General features: G+C 40.6%; 1 protein-coding gene across 1 annotated transcript in view; it reads right to left on the minus strand.

Moving 5' to 3' along the window:
- Positions 1-4494: 4494 nt before the first annotated feature.
- ITGB2 (integrin subunit beta 2) overlaps positions 4495-18960 on the minus strand; it is a 109337-nt gene continuing 94871 nt past the window's right edge. Inside the window, exons 14-17 of the mRNA XM_089671895.1 lie at positions 16687-16897; positions 12068-12276; positions 8429-8595; positions 4495-5179 (exon numbers count right to left, since the gene is read on the minus strand). Coding sequence (XP_089528021.1) covers positions 5111-5179; positions 8429-8595; positions 12068-12276; positions 16687-16897 — 656 coding nt within the window. The 3' untranslated portion in view covers positions 4495-5110. The remainder of the gene's footprint in view (positions 5180-8428; positions 8596-12067; positions 12277-16686; positions 16898-18960) is intronic.

The raw sequence follows: 18960 nt of genomic DNA on the forward strand, positions 1-18960 counted from the left end.
GGTGCCGGGAATTCAATTATATTTTTGTAAAGAGTAAAGAAAATGCACTATATCACTGATGTCACGGACTCCAGCTTAGCTCCCCACATAAAACCAAAATTCCCTGTGCGAGGGAAAATGGAACAGCCATTTTATATATCAAACATTTAGTTTTGATGAAGTGGATATATATTGAATGTATATTTTGTAATTGGAAGTCTTATTGTGTAACAGCTGTATTTCTTGTGTTAGAATGCTATTTACACCTCCAGCAGGGAAGATTGCTATCTAAAGAAGCTATGGGAAGTAACATGCTTGTGTGAATGTCCATTTACATTTCAATGAAATGCACCAAAGACACAGATGGAACTTCAAAGAATGATTAGGTAGCTAGGTACCACCCATCTTTGGACATATAAATTCTATTAGCTTTCCAAGGCAGTTAGAGCATTACTTTGAATCCAGCACTGTATTGTTCTGCTCTCCCTACATGAAGATCCGACTACATGCTTATTTAATAAACACATCTACTTTTCAATCTAACTTCAGCAGTCAAAATGTTACTGAAACCCATGAGTTTTGGGTTTCCCCATCACCTTCAATGGGTACTAAGGAAATAAGTGAAAGAGCAAGAATACAACAGGAGCACCAAGCCAAATGTTAGAGTCCAAAATGCTGTAATAGATCTTTAGTGACATAAAAAAAACACAGAACAGGCTACACATTTTGAGGGCATTCAGTATACAGCTGGTAACACTGGCAAACTTTTTTAAACATTCAGTAAACATTTGAACAGAGATTCTCTTTGCTACAAAGTTTCTTTTCAGTAGATCTTTTAAATCTTTAAACCCTGATGAAGGGGGGAGCTTGTGGCCCCTAAAACATGTTGGCTTTTGTTTTAATGTTACCAACGAACTTAAAAATGTGTGCATTTTGGACACCTCATCTTTCGCTAGGCACTTATATTTTTGTCTTTAGAGCTTACATTGCTGTCTTTTTATTACAAGTACCAGATGAATATAGGAGTATGGGAGGAAAAGGAAGGCAAAATATGCTGCTGGAGAAAGGGAGAGTTAAAGGATAAATATAGCCAAAGCTTTTTTTGGATATACTTCCCCTATGGATCACAGAAGTGCAGTTTTTTTCTGCACTCCTGTGACCCATTTGTAGCCTGCTGTCAGCTGACATCACAGAGCTGGTCCTGCCTCTGAAATCCACCCAGAACTCTGGGACCAACATCTGGCTCAGACTGAGCCAGCCCCTCCCACCCCCTCCACAGCCCAACACTCCAGTGAGCGCTGGATGAACAAAGCAGAGAGCCGGAGACTGATGGTTCCAGCTGTCTGTTCAAAGCGGAGGAGAGAACTGAGTGATCACGGTCTGTGATCGCTCAGTTCTCTGTGCAGAGCCGGTGGGGTAAAGATGCAGCATCACATTGATGCTGTATCCATCTAGGTGAGTATAATCTTTGTTTTTTCCAACAGGCTATACTTCTCTTTTAAAGTTAATCTGTTGCTTTGTCCTGCATAGACAAACATGGATTCAGGTTACAATTCTTCACACAGCAGTAACACCACATCATGTAAAGGTAAGCAATGAGCACTTACTGCAGCTCCATTCGTGCATTTAATTTGCTCTCCAGTTGTCTGAGTAAGCAGGTTTATTGTTTATTGCCACCTTTAAAAGTTTCAGGAGTGTTAGAGGCATCCTTTGCCAAAGCGACTGTTACTGAGAGCTGCATAGGAAGTGCACAATCTCTAATGGCAATGCACACCTCCGGTAACAGCAGTGCCTGAATAACACTCCTGAGGGAGCTACTGTGAGTGTGGACTCCATCATCTCACTCAACATGTACAGTGTTAGTGCACGGCTTCAAAAGAGTGACAGTTCTGCTATGATGGGTCTGTTGTTATCACAGCCAGAATGGCCGTGACTAGAAATGGAGATTTAGACAGTGATCAAGACATGCTTTGGGGGAAGCATACACAAAGGACATTGCAACATGTTTCTGCATTTACTACTAAGGAAAGCTTCTTAGGATTTAGCACCAACACATAGTTTTTTCTTTAGATTTATGGAACTCTGGTTTCTTCACAAGTATGTAGCTCCAGGAGCTTTGTCCACACAGTTTTTAGCTTGTAAATGCTAGTCCAAAGAGCAATACATAAAGCAGCATTTACAAAGATTCCAGCTTTCTAGAAACCCTTAAAGCACCATTCAGTTCCAGCCTGGCACTGCAGGACACAGAGGTCTAGCTAAGCTGAATTAAGCTGTAATCAGGCTTCAACAGGCTTTTGGCAAGCATACTGCTTATAGCTTGCTTAAAGTGACAGGCAGCATTTTATTTAAAATGTGTTTCGGGCTAGAACTTAATGGTGCTGGAACAGAGAGGAAGGAAAATATCACTCATAGGGGGATCCTTTAAGGGCTTCAAGAAATCTGCTTAAAGCTTGCTGAAAACAGCTTAAAGCTTGCTAAAAGCTTTATATATGCATGCTGTTTACATTGTTCCTCATACCATTCTTTACAAACTGAAGCCCTTGTGAACTTGATCTTTTATCTCAACAAGATAGGTAAAGAGTAAGCAGACGTTTAAAAATCGAGATTGCAATTCAGGAGCACTAGGCCTAGGACATAGATAGTATTTCTACAATTTTCTTTTTAAAAAGCATAACTACCAACGATTACAGCTATGAAGCATTATCTGAAATTAACTTATAGTAAATACTTTTAAAATATATAATATTAAATAATACTATGCGGTTTCAAAGTATTTGCTTAATACTATCCCAGTGTCTTAGGTGTTTTAAACATTGCAAATATTTCTGACCTAGATGATTTGATTCAAATCTTGCTTTCAGATGTCTTTATGGTTTTGCAAACTCAGCATTAAACATTATACTACATTTGACATACCCAGAGTCTTTACACCTGACTGCATCTTTCTTGTGCTTTGTTCTTTTTTCTGTTCCCTTACTTCTGGGGGAAAAAAAATGAATAAAGCTTGTCTCTGATGCAAGCCAAAAACATACACAGACTTACAGTGCCTTGAAAAAGTATTCATACCCCTTGAAATTTTCCACATTTTGTCATGTTACAACCAAAAACTTAAATGTATTTGACTGGGATTTTATGTGATAGACCATCACAAAGTGGCACATAATTGTGAAATGAAAAGAAAATAATAAATGGATTTCAAATTTTTTAACAAAGAAATATCTGATATCTGTGGTGTGCATTTGTATTCAGCCCCCTTTATTCTGATACCCCTAACTAAAATCTAGTGGAATCAATTACCTTCAGAAGTCACCTGATTAGTAAACAGAGTTCACCTGAGTGTAATTTAATCTTAGTATAAATACAGCTGTTCTATGAAGCCCTCAGAGGTTTGTTAGAGAACATTAATGAACAAACAGCATCATGAAGGCCAAGGAACACAACACACAGGTCAGGGATAAAGTTGTGGAGAAGTTTAAAGCAGGGTTAGGTTATAAAAAAAAATCCCAGGTTTTGAACATCTCACAGTGCACTATCCAATCCATCATCTGAAAATGGAAAGAGTATGTCACAACTGCAAACCTACCAAGACATGGCCATCCACCTAAACGGAAAGGCTGGGCATAGAGAGCACTAATCAGTAAAGCAGCCAAGAGGCCCATGGTAACTCTGGAGGAGCTGCAGAGATCCACAGCTCAGGTGGGACAATCTGTCCACAAGACAACTATTATTGTGCACTCTACAAATCTGGCCTTTATGGAAGAGTGGCAAGAAGAAAGCCATTGTTGAAAGAAAGCCATAAGAAGTCCCATTTGCAGTTTGCGAGAAACCATGTGGGTAACACAGCAAACCTTTTAAACTTGAGGCAAAACTCGTGGTGAAAAACTACTGCACATCACCCTGAACACACCATCCCACCATGAACATGGTGGTGGCAGCATCATGTTGTGGGGATGCTTTTCTTTAGCAGGGACAGGGAAGCTGGTCAGAGTTGATAGGAAGATGGATGGAGCCAAATACAGGGCAATCTTAGAAGAAAACCTGTTAGAGTCTGCAAGACTTGAGACTGGGGTGGAGGTTCACCTTCCAGCAGGACAAGGACCCTAAACATACAGTCAGAGCTACAATGGATTGGTTTACATTATTGTTAGTCATGTTAGAGCATATTCATGTGTTAGAATGGCCCAGTCAAAATCCAAACCTAAATCCAATTGAGAATGTGAGGCAAGACTTGAAAATTGCTGTTTACAGACGCTCTCCATCTGATCTGACAGAGCATGAGCTATTTTGCAAAGAAGAATGGGCAAAAATGTCACTCTCTAGATGTGCAAAGCTGGTAGAGACATCCTCAAAAAGACTTGCAGCTGTAATTGCAGTGAAAGGTGGTTCTTTTCAGATATTTATTTGCAAAAAATTTTGAAAACCATTTATCATTTTCCTTCCACTTCAAAATTATGTGCAACTTTGTGTTGATCTATCACATAAAATCCCAATAAAATACATTTACGTTTTTGGTTGTAACATGACAAAATCTGGAATATTTCAAGGGGTATGAATACTTTTTCAAGGAACTGTATAACCCTTCCAGAACTGTGCAGATTTAGGCCTCATTAAGACCTCACATGGTGGGAACAAGAATTCCCACTCACGATTTTATAAGTGCGATTTACACACAGAAACGCACAGTGCAAATTGGGCAGCCTGTTCTCATCAATGGGCTGCGCCATGCGAGTTTGTCACCAAAAAGAAGCTCCGACAATTGCAGCAGAATCCAACCACATTTGTGATACCATTTAGAATAAATGAACCCAAAGAACGTCCTGCCGTGATTTGGAATCACGGGCAGAATTGCACTGATTCTGCCACGATTTCAAGCTGCCTTATGTGAACAGGACCTCAATGATTTTCATAGAAGCAAGAATGTATTAATATTGCACTTGAGTAACAGACTGCAGTGATACTTGTCCTTGTTTTTCAAATTATTACAATTTCTTTTTGGGATTTTCATGTTCTCCAAAGTAAAGTTGAGTGAAGCATATTTTACCATTCTTCAATTTTACAAATCTTAATCATGAATGTCAAAGAAGAAACTGGTGGCTAGTTTTCTCTCCTGTGCTTGCTCTTGGCTTCAAAATCATTCTTCACCATCAAAGTGTGGATTCTTCACAGTGGTGGTTGCATTGGTAAATATTGGGTTGATACTCTAAGAACAATATAAACACAAATGGTTTAGGTATGACTTTTATAAGATTTTTCCAAATTAAAAACAAACTAGCTTCTATTTTATCTGAGGCATTAATTCAAGTGGAACTTCACTCTCTCAATCAATGTGGACTATTTTTAATCCTTATGCTGCTAGCATTACTAAATAGATAGGAAGGTACATTGTATTTACTTATTTTAAAGCTTTTTACATTTCTTCACTTACTACCTGGTTTCCATGCCTAGGTAAATGATCTTATACATCCCAGGTGTCTTCAGGAGAGGAGAAGGGGTTTTCTCAGGGGTGTGGAGTTGAGCTGTGGATAGGGGAAAGAAGAGGTGTCCTGTGGATGGGGGATACATAGGCAAACAGTGGATGGGGGTTGCAAAGGTGAGCTGTGGATGGGGGATGCAGAGGTAATCAAAGAGATAAGAGGTGAGCATTTGATGGTTTCTTTGGGATTTGGGGGGAGATACTTGAGGGAAGGGGATTTTTGCAGAGTTCAGTGACCAAGAGTATGTAATGCATGGCACAGCATGCAGGGTGCAGTAGTAAGAATTTTGTAACATACCCTGTACATTACATACTCAGAATCAATATACAGTCATGGCCGAAATTGTTGGCACCCTTGATATTTTTCCTGAAAATCAAGTATTTCACACAAAAAAGGTATTGCATTAACACATGTTTTGCTATACACATGTTTATTCCCTTTGTATGTATTGGAACAAATATAAAACAGAGGCAGAAAAGCAAATATGACATAATGTCACACAAAACCCCAAAAATGGGCTGGACAAAAGTATTGGCACCCTTAACTTAATATTTGGTTGCACACCCTTTGGAAAACATAACTGAAATCAGTCGCTTCCTATAACCATCAATAAGCTTCTGACACCTCTCACCCGGAATTTTGGACCACTCTTCCTTTGCAAACAGCTCCAGGTCTCTCTTATTGGAAGGACACCTTTTCCCAACAGCAATTTTAAGATCTCTCCACAGGTGTTCAATGGGATTTAGATCTGGGCTCATTGCTGGCCACTTCAGAACTCTCCAGCGCTTCTTTGCCATCCATTTCTGAGTGCTTTTTGACGTATGTTTGGGGTCATTGTCCTGCTGGAAGACCCAGGATCTTGGACGCAAACCCAGCTTTCTGACACTGGGCCCTACAGTGCGACCCAAAATCCTTTGGTAATCCTCAGATTTCATGATGCCTTGCACACAGTCAAGGCACCCAGTGCCAGAGGCAGCAAAACAACCCCAAAACATCATTGAACCTCCACCATATTTTACCGTAGGTACTGTGTTTTGTTCTTTGTAGGCCTCATTCCGTTTTCGGTAAACAGTAGAATGATGTGCTTTACCGAAAAGCTCTATCTTGGTCTCATCTGTCCACAAGACGTTTTCCCAGAACGCTTTTGGCTTACTCAAGTACATTTTGGCAAACTGTAGTCTTGCTTTTTTATGTCTCTGTGTCAGCAGTGGGGTCCTCCTGGGTCTCCTGCCATAGCGTTTCATTTCATTTAAATGTCGACGGATAGTTCGCGCTGACACTGATGCTCCCTGAGCCTGCAGGACAGCTTGAATGTCTTTGGAACATGTTTGGGGCTGCTTATCCACCATCCGGACTATTCTGCGTTGCAATCTTTCATCAATTTTCCTCATCCGTCCACGACCAGGGAGATTAGCTACAGTGCCATGGGTTGCAAACTTCTTGATAATGTTGCGCACTGTGGACAAAGGCAAATCTAGTTCTCTGGAGATGGACTTGTAACCTTGAGATTGTTGATATTTTGCCACAATTTTGGTTCTCAGGTCCTCAGACAGTTCTCGTCTCCTCTTTCTGTTGTCCATGCTTAGTGTGGCACAGACAGACACACAATGCAAAGGTTAAGTGAACGTCTCTCCTTTTTATCTGCTTTCAGGTGTGATTTCTATATTGCCCACACCTGTTACTTGCCCCAGGTGAGTTTACAGGAGCATCACATGCTTGTAACATTCTTATTTATCCGCAGTTGTGAAAGGGTGCCAATACTTTTGTCCAGCCCATTTTTGGAGGTTTGTGTGACATTATGTCGAATTTGCTTTCTTTCCTCCCTTTTTTTGTTTTGTCCCAATACACACAAAGGGAATAAACATGTGTATAGCAAAACATGTGTTAATGCAATACGTTTCGTGAGAAATACATGATTTCCTGGAGAAATATCAAGGGTGCCAACAATTTCGGCCATGACTGTATGTATACTTTGTTGTATTTTGCATATCTTTCTACAGTCGTCATTTGTATGTTAGATACTAAATGCCTCTGAATGGTATTCCTAAATGCTGTACTCTGTACATTAGGTTTTGCGTTACATACTCCTGAGCCTTGCATTCTGTTTGCTGGACTGCATATTACATACGCTTTACCACCACACAAGGGACACTTTGCATTGAATGTAAGTACTGTCCCTTTTGCTGATTTCTTTTTTTCTGTGCCCTGTGAGACATGCACATCTCACCACTACACAATACACAGTCCTGAGTCTTGTATTTTGTGTGCTGCACTTTCCTGAACCATGCACCTTGTGTGATATGCAGTTCTAAGTGTTAACCTTTCACCATTTGGTGCCACAGTACTTCTCTTCTCAGGTTTGGCTGGGGGCAGGGAGTTGGCCGGGGAAGGTGAGTTCCTGAACCTATTCTCTTAGAAAAAGAGAATATGGATATGTTACATTGAGATTTGAATAATATATAGAACCCTCTGCATCTGTGCCCGCAAGGGGATTCCAAGCTGTGTCTCTACTAAACCCTAGTAACCCTATATGTAACCCTCCTAGACCTAGGGGACCCCTCCCAGGCCACCAACAGCCTCCTCAGCACTCTGTCTTCTACCCAACTCCCCTGCAGGCATGACTCTCCCATATGTATGATTGAGCCTTACCACATTACCAGGGCCTCCGAGCCTTGGATTGGTTGAACTCCCATAAACATGCAGATTTAGGTCTCTACCCCCTCCACCCACTGGCTTCTGAAAGCTATCATGGTCCTCCAGCACCAGGTGGGGGCAATAGAGTCACCGACCTGGTGCTGGAGGACCAGGTGGGAGCAATAGAGTCACTCAGCCCTACTTGCAGTAATCCTGACCCAATTACAGACTCACACAGTTACCATGAGTCTTACCATAATAAATGTACCTAAGTTAAGTCTAAGAAAAAAATATAGCAATAAAACCATTTAAATGATACACGCAGATATAAAACGTCTTACCTTGTTCCATTTGGCCTTTTGTTGCTCCATCTCAAATCGCCGGTACTCCCTTCTATCATTTACTTCAGTTACAAGTTTCCAGATAAGAAGACAGATCACACCAATAAGAAGCACACCTCCAATGGTTCCTCCCACAATGGCAAATATGTTGGGGGCTTCAGGACACTCTTTGAAGGAAAGTAAAGTTTAAATCACATAGTCTCATTAAAAGGGCAAGATGTTGTGTAAAGCACTCAAGACCAGGCAAACAATTAAATAGATGAAATATATTTATAGGCACTGTTTCAAAACCAAAGGATTTGTATTTCTGTCTGTCCAGTTCTGGAGCTTTACACAGAGCTGCAAGACAGTACAGCCAACCCGGAGACCTGATTTTTCTCTGCTGGAGTTAGACATTACAGATAAGTAATAAAAAAGCTAAGGATAAGGACCTCTGCACTACCCTCACTAACCCCCTCCCTATCTAACATAAATTTCAGCTGTAATATATCTCTTAAAGCTAAAGATAAGCGTGAATCATTTCAACAAATAAAATAGCACAAAAAATGCGTCAAATGCATTTAAGGAACAAAGTTTATTAAAGTAGAAACAAAACTGTAGTTTCATACAAAATCATCAAATATCCTATCAGGTCTTATGAACAGCACATTAAATTCACAAAGTCCTGCTATAAGGACAAAACATGAAAATTCATATAGTTAATTTCAGTCCATATAATCTGTCAGTGACCATTACATATATCCCACTGTTTGCACAATAGAGTGCAAATTCCCGCGTGAATCAAATTGCTCACCAGATTTGTCTAACCTCTTGTACAAAAATTGTTAAACAGCACTGACTTAATAATCCCCAGTACACAGAGGTTCTCCTTTAATTACCCAACATATCACATTCAGAGAAAACACAGAAAGAAGAAGCTTATACCTTAAAACCATATCTTTATTTAAAACTCAAAGAATAAAACAATATACTTAAAGGCAATGCTTCAGCCAGCACTAGGAATGATCAACATTCACTTTTCTATAGGGTGCCACACAACTTCTTTAATCCTGTGTTAGTGCATGCGGTCACCTTTACGTGTATGGTGATGTCATAGTACTTTGCCCTTTCCAATGCATTTCATCATCTGAAGTGGGCAAATGCATCTTGCTGTCAGGGTTTATATATAGTATATACCTCTTTATCAAATGTCATACAATCACCAATAAATTCCACTGCCTATGGTGGCCACAAACATAACTAAATAAGAAGTAGTTTAAATTGATTATTTTTCTCTGTCCTGTAAAATGTATATAGAATCAATTCTAGTAATTAAAAATAAAACAAAATTAAAAATAAAACAATTTAAACCTATATAAATATTCAGACCTCCTAGTTGTAGTGTGTTTAGCTCAAAAATCGATGTGGTTTCTCTCTCCAATGTGGCTAAACCTTGTTTATCCCAAAAAAACCCAAACCCATGAGATCCTTATTATGTTAAAAAATGTTCACATCCCACTTTAATTAGTGTATCTGTGGTCAAAACTTAAAAACATATACTCATGTCCACATGTATAGCCAATTATTTCTAGTAGTGGTGCACCAAAATGAAAATTCTGGTGCCGAAACCAAAACTGAAATTTCAGGATGCACTTGACTGAAAACCGAAGTGAAAGTCTTTAAAGTGGTTATAAAGGCTCAAGGTTTTTTTACCTTCATGCATTCTATGCATGAAGATAAAAAACCTCCTCTGTGCAGCATCCCCACCAGCCCCCCTAATACTTACCTAAGCCCCCTCTCGAACCAGTGATGTGCACTGGAGTCTCAGCTATCCTGGGACTCCCACTCCTCATTGGCTAAAACAAAAGCAGGAGCCATTGGCTCTCACTGCTGTCAATCACAGCCAGTGAGCCAATGAGAAGAGAGAGGGGGCAAGGCCAAGCTACAGCTCTGTGTGTGAATGGATACACGGAGCAGCAGGTGTCACCATAGCAAGCTGCTTGCTGTGGGGGCACCCGACAGAAGGGAGGGGCCAGGAGCGCTGGCAGGGGATCCTAGAAGAGGAGGATCCGGGCTGCTCTGTGCAAAACCACTGCACACAGCAGGTTAGTATAGACATGTTTGTTATTACTTTTTTTTAAAAAAGCCTTTTGAATCACTTTGTTTTTATTAAATTTTTTTTAAATTTAATTAATGTGGCTGGTAATTGAAGTCACTAGGGGGCGTTTTTGCATTGAAGTCAATGGAGAGTCGACTTTGCATGAAAGTCTATGAGACGTGATTTTGCATTGATGTCACTAGGGGGTGTTTTTGCATGAAAGTCTATGAAATGTGACTTTGCATGAAAGTCCATGAGACGTGGTTTTGCATTGAAGTCACTAGGGGGTGTTATTGAAGAAAAAGTCTGAGACGCTACTTTGCATGTATCGGAACCTTTCTTCCTATCAGCAAAATGCCGATAACACGATTTGCGGCGGATATATTTCAGCCGCCAATATATCGGTGCATCTCTAATTTCTAGTCTACTCCTATTACTCTGAACAATCCTACAATTTGTAAACTTATTTTGTGAAGATCCTCACACATTTATTTCCTTGAATTCTGTGACATATTCACCAAAAAAAGTTTTGGCCACGCTTCCCTTTTTTAGTACAAGTAAGGCAAGTGAGAAGGAAGGCACTAAAGTGGACCTGAATTCAAAAAGTTAAAATTTGCTCTCTTATAGGGAGTATCTCAAAAAGGTAATTGTGGCTAACCAATACCCTAAAACATGTATCTTTTTTCTTCATTTCCTCCTGAAAAACAGCAGTGCACTTCCTGGCATAAGAGTATGCCTAGGCAATCCTGTGCTTGCAGTCTTTTGGCTATGTATGAGTTGCTTCTGACTGCTAGGCTCACAAGATGTGCAGATACATTTGGTGATGTTGCTACTGTACTGCTCACTGTTTTCCTTGCTGGAGAGGAATCTGTACTTGAGGACCTGTAATACATGCATATCCCTGCTTCTGCTCCATGCAGTCTTTGGATCTGTAATGTATGTCTCTCGCATTCTGTTTTTTTAATATTACCTCACACATCATTAGATAACCAGTCATTAGGGGTGCAACTTTTACTAGAGAAAGCAAAGCTATTCTCTTCAACATTATGGCCACCTTCTCACAGCATAGAACAAGACATATTAAGTCAGTAATGAAGAAAAGAGATGGCTGCAGAGAGCCCTTTCACTTAATGTCTCACAACAGGATATAAATGGAAATATCAAAATGTGGAGAAATGCCACTTCCGATAGCTCTCACCAGAACAGGGATCCTCATTGGAACATTTATCTCCTATTCCTGCCCTGATTACAACTTTTTCATTTTTGGAGTTCCCATTTTCTCCCAGAATGAGATTAGTTTTTCCCAGTGGGAAGACAGCAATAGAAACAAAATCCTATTCACTCGTTCAATACTAAAAATAAAAGCTTTTGCTGGGGTTATACTTTAATTTGAAGTGAGCTCATTTCCCAACCGGTGAAAATAATAGTACCACTAGTTATATACTGTATACTTAATAAAGCAACTGGGGGCTGGATGAAAATGTATATGAGATGCCAGTGACCTACATGCTGAAATCCCCACTCATACTGCACTCAGTGAAATATTTTCTGCTGCTGCTTACCTCTTTTTAGGGTATACTTTATGGTGTATAGATCTTCCCCATCGTTTTCATGTAACACATATTGCATCCAGCAGTTCTCAGAATCCTTCTCTCTGCAGAATGTCTCTTCTGTTAGCTGGTCCACTTTTTCGGCAGTTACACCACGGCAAACATATGTACAATTCTTGGAGCTCTGTTCCTTTTGCTTTATGTGGCATTCAACACAAGGTCTGGTTTATAAAGTTAAAAAAGATAAATACTAATTTAATGCTTTGAATACCTTGAAGCTAAATTTCAGGCAAACAGCTATTACACAACAGACAAACATATATCGGAGGGGATTTACCTGCTAAAGGATTTGTATTTGTCCATTCGTTCCTGATATTTACACATCCCTGCCCGAGCACACAGCCAGCTTGGTGGCTCTACTGCTGATAATAACATTTCTGTGCTGACATTTTAGTAGCACTTAGGAGCATTAACATTTTAATAGCATTTTTACAGTACACGAAGAGATAAAAAAAGATGGAAAAAAGCTGTTAGGAGCATTTTATTAGCATCTAGAAGCATTTAGGAGCGCTCAGCATTTTTTTTCTGCTGGGAAAACGATCCCAAAAACTCTGCAAAAACAATTTTTTTTCTGCTCCTAAAGACTGAAGCTTGAAAAATGCTTCTAACAAAATAATTTGCATGGACACATAGGATAATGCTATTAGCTTCAAGGAGCTTAAAAAATGCTAGTGTGCATGCAGTCTGAAAGAGAAGCCGTGGAGCTCATCTCTCTTCCATTCTGCTACTGTCAGCATGCTTCTTGTTAGTATTTGCACTGAAGCAGAATTGATTGGCTCCTTGTGCTGTCCCTTCCTGCCCCCAGTGTGTGCTCTGTTGTACAGGTTGTACAGGAAGTGTTTGATGTCAAGGAAAATTGTGGCACTTCCATTAGTTATTTTGGTTAATACATACATTTAATGATTTCTTTATAAGCACATACCTGCATGTCTGTTTTATCAGCCTGGAATTCAGGTTTGATTGCCAAGAGAATCACTGATGGAGAAGTTTGACCTGGAGGCTATAAGCTTGAAAAAGTAGCTAGCAATAGCAGAATGAGGAGTAGGCTGTCCCTTATGGTGACCCACAGGAACAACAAACAGAGAGTTAGGCTATCTAACCGGAGCTGTAGCTGACAGATGAACTTGAAAAGCTTGCAGGGAATCTCCTCAGATGTTTAGAAGCAGGACGGAGAGATTGTAGAACAATGTCCTAGTGTAGCACAATGAAAGGTTCTTTACAGGTGAAGGGCGAAAACTCAGAGTCGCCTCACAGAAGTGAAGGTGATGAGAAAGGCAAGGTACAAGGATGCACAGCCAAAGGAATATCCTTCATAGGTTCAAAGGGCAGTATATGAAGAGTTGACAAACCAGGTTGATATGCCACAAAGTACACGTTAAACGTATTGTGAGCAACACCCTGTACAAGGCCTTCAATAGGGAGTGAGAGGCATATGGTCTGTGAAAAACAATGGTTAAGGATGAGATTTGACTCTAGACCAATGGCCAAACTGGGGAAAAGACAGGATTTATCCCATGGAGAACTTCCCATGGATGGAAGTTCCTTGTCTTGAACCAAGTAAAATATGCTTTTCAAATGTGATGGCATTCTTGCAAGAAGTGAATTTCTTAGCTTTCAAGAGCATAAGCTATGACAACATCTGATAGACCCCTGTCCCGCAGGATCTAGGCTTAAGTTGCCAAGCCTGTAAAAGCCAGTAACTAAGAAGCAAGGTGGTAGATCCACCCATCAGACAGAAGAGCAAGACAATTCTAGGACAGGGCCATGTTTAAAATCAGGTCCACAATCCTCAAGTGATGAGATGGTTGCAGCACTGATTTCTTGAGATTCAGAAGCTCTGTCCATTGAACACTGGCTGATATAGCCTGAGTTTAACATTCCTCCAGAAAAAGGTCATACAGATATGCTACTATAGGGATGTGCAGAGAACGAATAAGTGAAAGAATAGGAAAACCTTGGTGAGACCTGAGGTGCAGGGGACAGACCAAAGGGAAAGGCAAAAAAGTGGTAATGTGTGTGCCCACAGCAAAACAAAGGTAATGTTGAGGTATCAGGAATATGGAGATATATAAGTAGGCATCCTCAATGTCCACAGAAGCCAGAAGGTCTCTAGGTTGAAGGTAAGCAATAACAAACCTGTGGAATGATTTCACCTGGAGAAAGGTGTTGAGAACCTTCAGATTCAGCATGGGTAGAATGCCCCATATTGCCTTCAGGATGGTGAACAGGTTTGAATAGAAACTTTAAAACCTCTGGTTTTCCAGGACAATGATTAGGATTCCTTCAGATAGGAGCTGCACCAGAGTGATGTGAAGGTCTGCCAATCTTTTTGGGCATGCTGGTAAGGTTGACAGCATGAAAGGGGGGAGGGGGTAGAGACTGGGCCTGAAATTGGAGATTGTAGAGCTTGTATACCACTTTCTGGACCCAAAGCTCAAAATGTCCTCTGTGCAGATGGCCATGAAAGTCAACAGACATTCCCCAACTCTAACAAGTGAGGGCATCCCCTCATGTGAGGAGGACTTAATGGGCTCAGAGAACTTCATGGTCCAGGACTTATGGTGTACCTGAATTCCATGCTTCACTGTGAAGCTGAAGGCCTGAGAGAAATGGGGTACGAGAAGGTAAAGAGAGTTCATGTGCATACCAGGGAGCAATGCACACAGGCACAGTGGGGAACACAAACCAGGTGTTTGCAGACCTCATAGAGCAGCTACTGTTTAAAACTGAACCCTGAACAGTAGAGTTGGTACTGGACTCTAAATATAAAGGTGCCCTTCATTCCATTCTCACCATCACTTCACGGCTGTAAAAGTGCTGCTGGTAGGAACTTCAGAATTAAACCCTGTGGGGGTGCAACCAAAGCTAGGCTATGCCCCAACTTACGGCAACGATGGATTGAAATGTGCCCTGCAGCCCCAACAGTACACACAGACTGGAAAGTGCCAGGTTGGACCAATTGGAACATGCCCCCTCTCAACAGCCTTTTCTTGTCTCCAGTGGGCATCCCTCCTAAGGAGTCTTTAGGGTTAGGGTTCCTCCAGACGGGTGGACCATGGCCCTGGACCTGTAGAGCACTCTGCGGCTAACTTAGCAAATTACACAATTTGCCTAGGTAAGTGCCAAATGCAGGATCTAGTGTCCAGAGGGTGACACTACAGGTTTTCCCTGACTCTTTTTTTCTTGCAGGGTCTGCGTACCATCCCCAAGGGAAAAGCCAAGGAGTAACCAAATTAGAAACTGTAAACATGAGCCCCAGTGGCTCTGCATCAACTGAAGAATTTTGCTAGAAGAAAATATGTCTTGATAAAAAGAAAAAAAAGTTTTGCTTCTCTCAGAGCAGAGAAGATGTCTATTTTCTTATGGACACTACTAAGAAGTTTTTCAGGATACTATCCTCTGTCCTGTAATGTATGACTAGGAAAATTATTTTCAATATTTTCAGCATTTTTAATTCTGCAGCTTTCATTTAAAAAGTGATCCTGTTATAAAAGTCCTTCTTTAGACACTTCCTGTAATAGAGTAACAGCGCTCTGTCCCTGTCTCCCAATTGTACTCTTTCGTTGTTCACCCTCTCACACAATCCTCAAAAGAGGACTACAAACGGTCATGCCCATGCACATTATACAGGCACAATACCCTGTTGTCATCATCAGGAAATTTGCCCTTAGAAATGACATGCAGCATTTGCTTAAGTGAATGCATGCATACAGGAGGTGGCTATAAACAGGCTCTAGAGCAACAGTGCATATGCAACAAATTAAAAAGGTAGAAATCCACCGTTCTACCTGCTGTAGTCATCGCCTAATGTCAGACATGCCTGTTTCTTGGCCTAGCTCCATTCTGCCTTTATTCCTATGTAAAAGCCAGCTTGGTTGGGTGACAATATCACAGTTATCATAATCTACCCCCTGCAGAGATAAATTGCTTAGTTTTGCTTTGGCCTTCTCACGGCTATAAGACCTTTGAGGGTGTGGTCTCAGTTGGGTAATCCAATCCTTTAGGGCCCTCTCACAAGGGCAGACCGATCTAATCACCCATTGTTCTCTATGGGGAGGCAGATGTAAACAGACATGTGTCCGTGTACACCCCGCCTGCATCCGATCCACTAAAAACAGATGGATGGGGGATCTGTTCCCCATCCATCTAGCAGATTGGATCAGATGACAGTCGAATGTAAACGGAAAGGCGATTTACATCCAACCATCCCATAGAACAAAGTGGGCTGTGTCCACTCTGCACAAGCGGAGTGGACTTGGACCTGTCATCCACCTGCTCAGCAGGGATCAGCAAACAGATCTCCCTCTGAGCAAGTGGATCCACTTGATGGAGTCCGCCCCGTGTGAAAGGGGCCTTACCAATTTGAATTATGGTTAATACCTGCCCCACTTCACCAAATAAAGTTCACACCAACCAGTTGCATTTTTATACTACGTCCAGATAAAATGTCTCCCTGAACTAGTAAAAAGTGAAATGGATTACTCACAAAAAATATTATATTGTATTTTCAGTACAGACACTGTTAGATTTACAGAATCAACTGACATTGTAAGGCAATCAGTAGCACTTACCCAAAACGTGGACACTGAGAAGGGCAGCCAGGACAGGTCTCACAGAATGGTGGGATATAACCATCTTTACAGGTGCATTTGTTACACTCACACTTTCCCCGACCACTGCATGTGCTTCCTCTGGTGTTGGTACAGCTCTTGGATTTTAGACATTGACAAGCACTTCCTTCATAGCCTTCATTACATATGCAGCTGCCACAGTCACACGTCCCTGTAAATCAAACAGGATTAAGTTAGATTGCTTAAACACAGGCATTGTTAGGGAGGGACATATAGGAAATGTCCATGGTATGGTAATATTTTTGGTTACTTCTTCTGTTGTCTTTCATGCTTGCACATTTGATTATGCTCTTCGTGTAGGAGAAGGCACCTGTGACCTTACTTAAAATCTAACAATCCCTCATCAAGGGGTTCGACCAAAAGGTATAGAAATTGCATACGTTTCTACAGTATCATTGGGTGATATTTTTAGACTGTGTTCTATTGGTATGAACAGTATTCCTTGGTGTTACAGAATGCTATCCAGGTTCAGGTAACTACTTTGTTCTCAGTAGCTCCCCAGTCTTTTTCAATGTATCCATAGTTGCCAACAGTCACGGATTGCCTGGGACGCTCACAAATTTTTGACATTTGTCACGGACAGTCTTTGTCCCTGGCTGAATCACAGAAAATGATTTTTGTCATGGACAAGTTTTATTTTGTCACGGACCGCCGGCCACAGTAGTCGGGGCATCTAGTACTGCAATGTGTTAACTATATTCTTTCCCGATCCCTGTGATCCTCTGCCCTCCCTCTCTGTCCTCCCCCTGCCTGGGACTGCTAATCAGTGAGAGACAGGAAGTCATGTGGCTGTTTCTCCCATGCTGATTGGTTGTTAATGTGAGGGGGTGTGGCCAGCCCAGGGGTGATCGCACCACACACTACACTGGCACTACACTGGCTTTGTGGACATACAAATAAAAAAAGTGTCCCTAAAATATTTTTTTAAATGTTGGCAACTATGCATTACAGACTTCAGATCTCAGGGTATTAGTATAAATCTTAAGTATTTACATCACCACAGTAAACAAATGTTGAAAGAGGTGGTCTAGTGGTCAGTAAAAAAACAGATGAAGTAGCAATAATAGTAACCATTACCATATTTAATCAGATAATTACAAAAATTGCAGCTCATCAATTCCTAAATGTGGTTGTTGCATTAGTTTTCTTTTTTTGAAGAGTAACTCCACTTTTGTGTGAAAAAAATAGCAAATAAAAAAACCCCCAATATAGCATATGCAATTGCGACTCAAGACATATTGGGGGAGATTTTCTAAAACTGGTGCACTCAGAATCTGTTGCAGCTGTGCATGGTAGGCAATCAGCTTTTAACTTCAACTTGTTCAACTAAGCTTTGGCAATAAAACCTGTAAGCTGATTGGTTTCTGTACAGAAATGTAAATAACAACCAGTGTTACTGAATGTTAATAAAAATTACCTTTCCTTTTCAGTCTACAGCGCTGTAATTTTCTGTACAATGCAATGCAATAACTAACTGGAGGCACTCTGTACACAGATGGTGTAAAGAACAGCCCCTGAAAATGTAATTTTCTGCCTGTGTGATTGGCACACTGATTTTTCCAGAAGTCTGTACTAAGATACGAGTCAGATTTTGAGCATCCCCTGCAACAAAAAAGTAATTTTTGGTGAGATATTCCCAAAGGGAAATCACATCTAAAGAGATGCAGACCTTGCCAGTTTACTCATTAGAGCCTTGCAGGTGCAGCAGCTGATTGATACTTATAAAATCACTCCCATACACATCCACTCTGGACATGGACACAGACAAACAAACAGCTATTTCTTCGGAATAACAAAAGGTAGGAATCTGCAACAAAGTTTGTTAAAATCCTTGTAATACACATTGATCACACAGAGGGCAAATTTTTTTTCTCAACAAAAGTGGAGTTATGCATTAAGGTTTTTTCCTTTATGTTCACTTGGTGATCCAGCAGATCCTCCCAATTACTAGACTTAGTAAGTATGTTATTTTTTAACTTACTAACAGTCCAAGCTGTCCAGACAGAATAGCAGTTAGAGAGTTGAAATAAACCATTTACTACTGGTGGAGGGGCTTATAATGGTCAGCTTTTATTCATTTATTTAAAACCTTTGTTCCAAAAGGGAGAAAAGAACTGTTTTCTGTAAATGAATATAAATTGTTAGCTGGAGTTCAGCTTCAATTTGTTAGTCCACCTAAATTTGCTAGGATATCTAACATTACCCTTTTCTCAG

Source organism: Staurois parvus, unplaced genomic scaffold (genome assembly GCF_062004578.1).
Source record: "Staurois parvus isolate SC_StPar_1 unplaced genomic scaffold, SC_StPar_1.0 ptg000011l, whole genome shotgun sequence".
Taxonomy (NCBI): Eukaryota; Metazoa; Chordata; class Amphibia; order Anura; family Ranidae; genus Staurois; species Staurois parvus.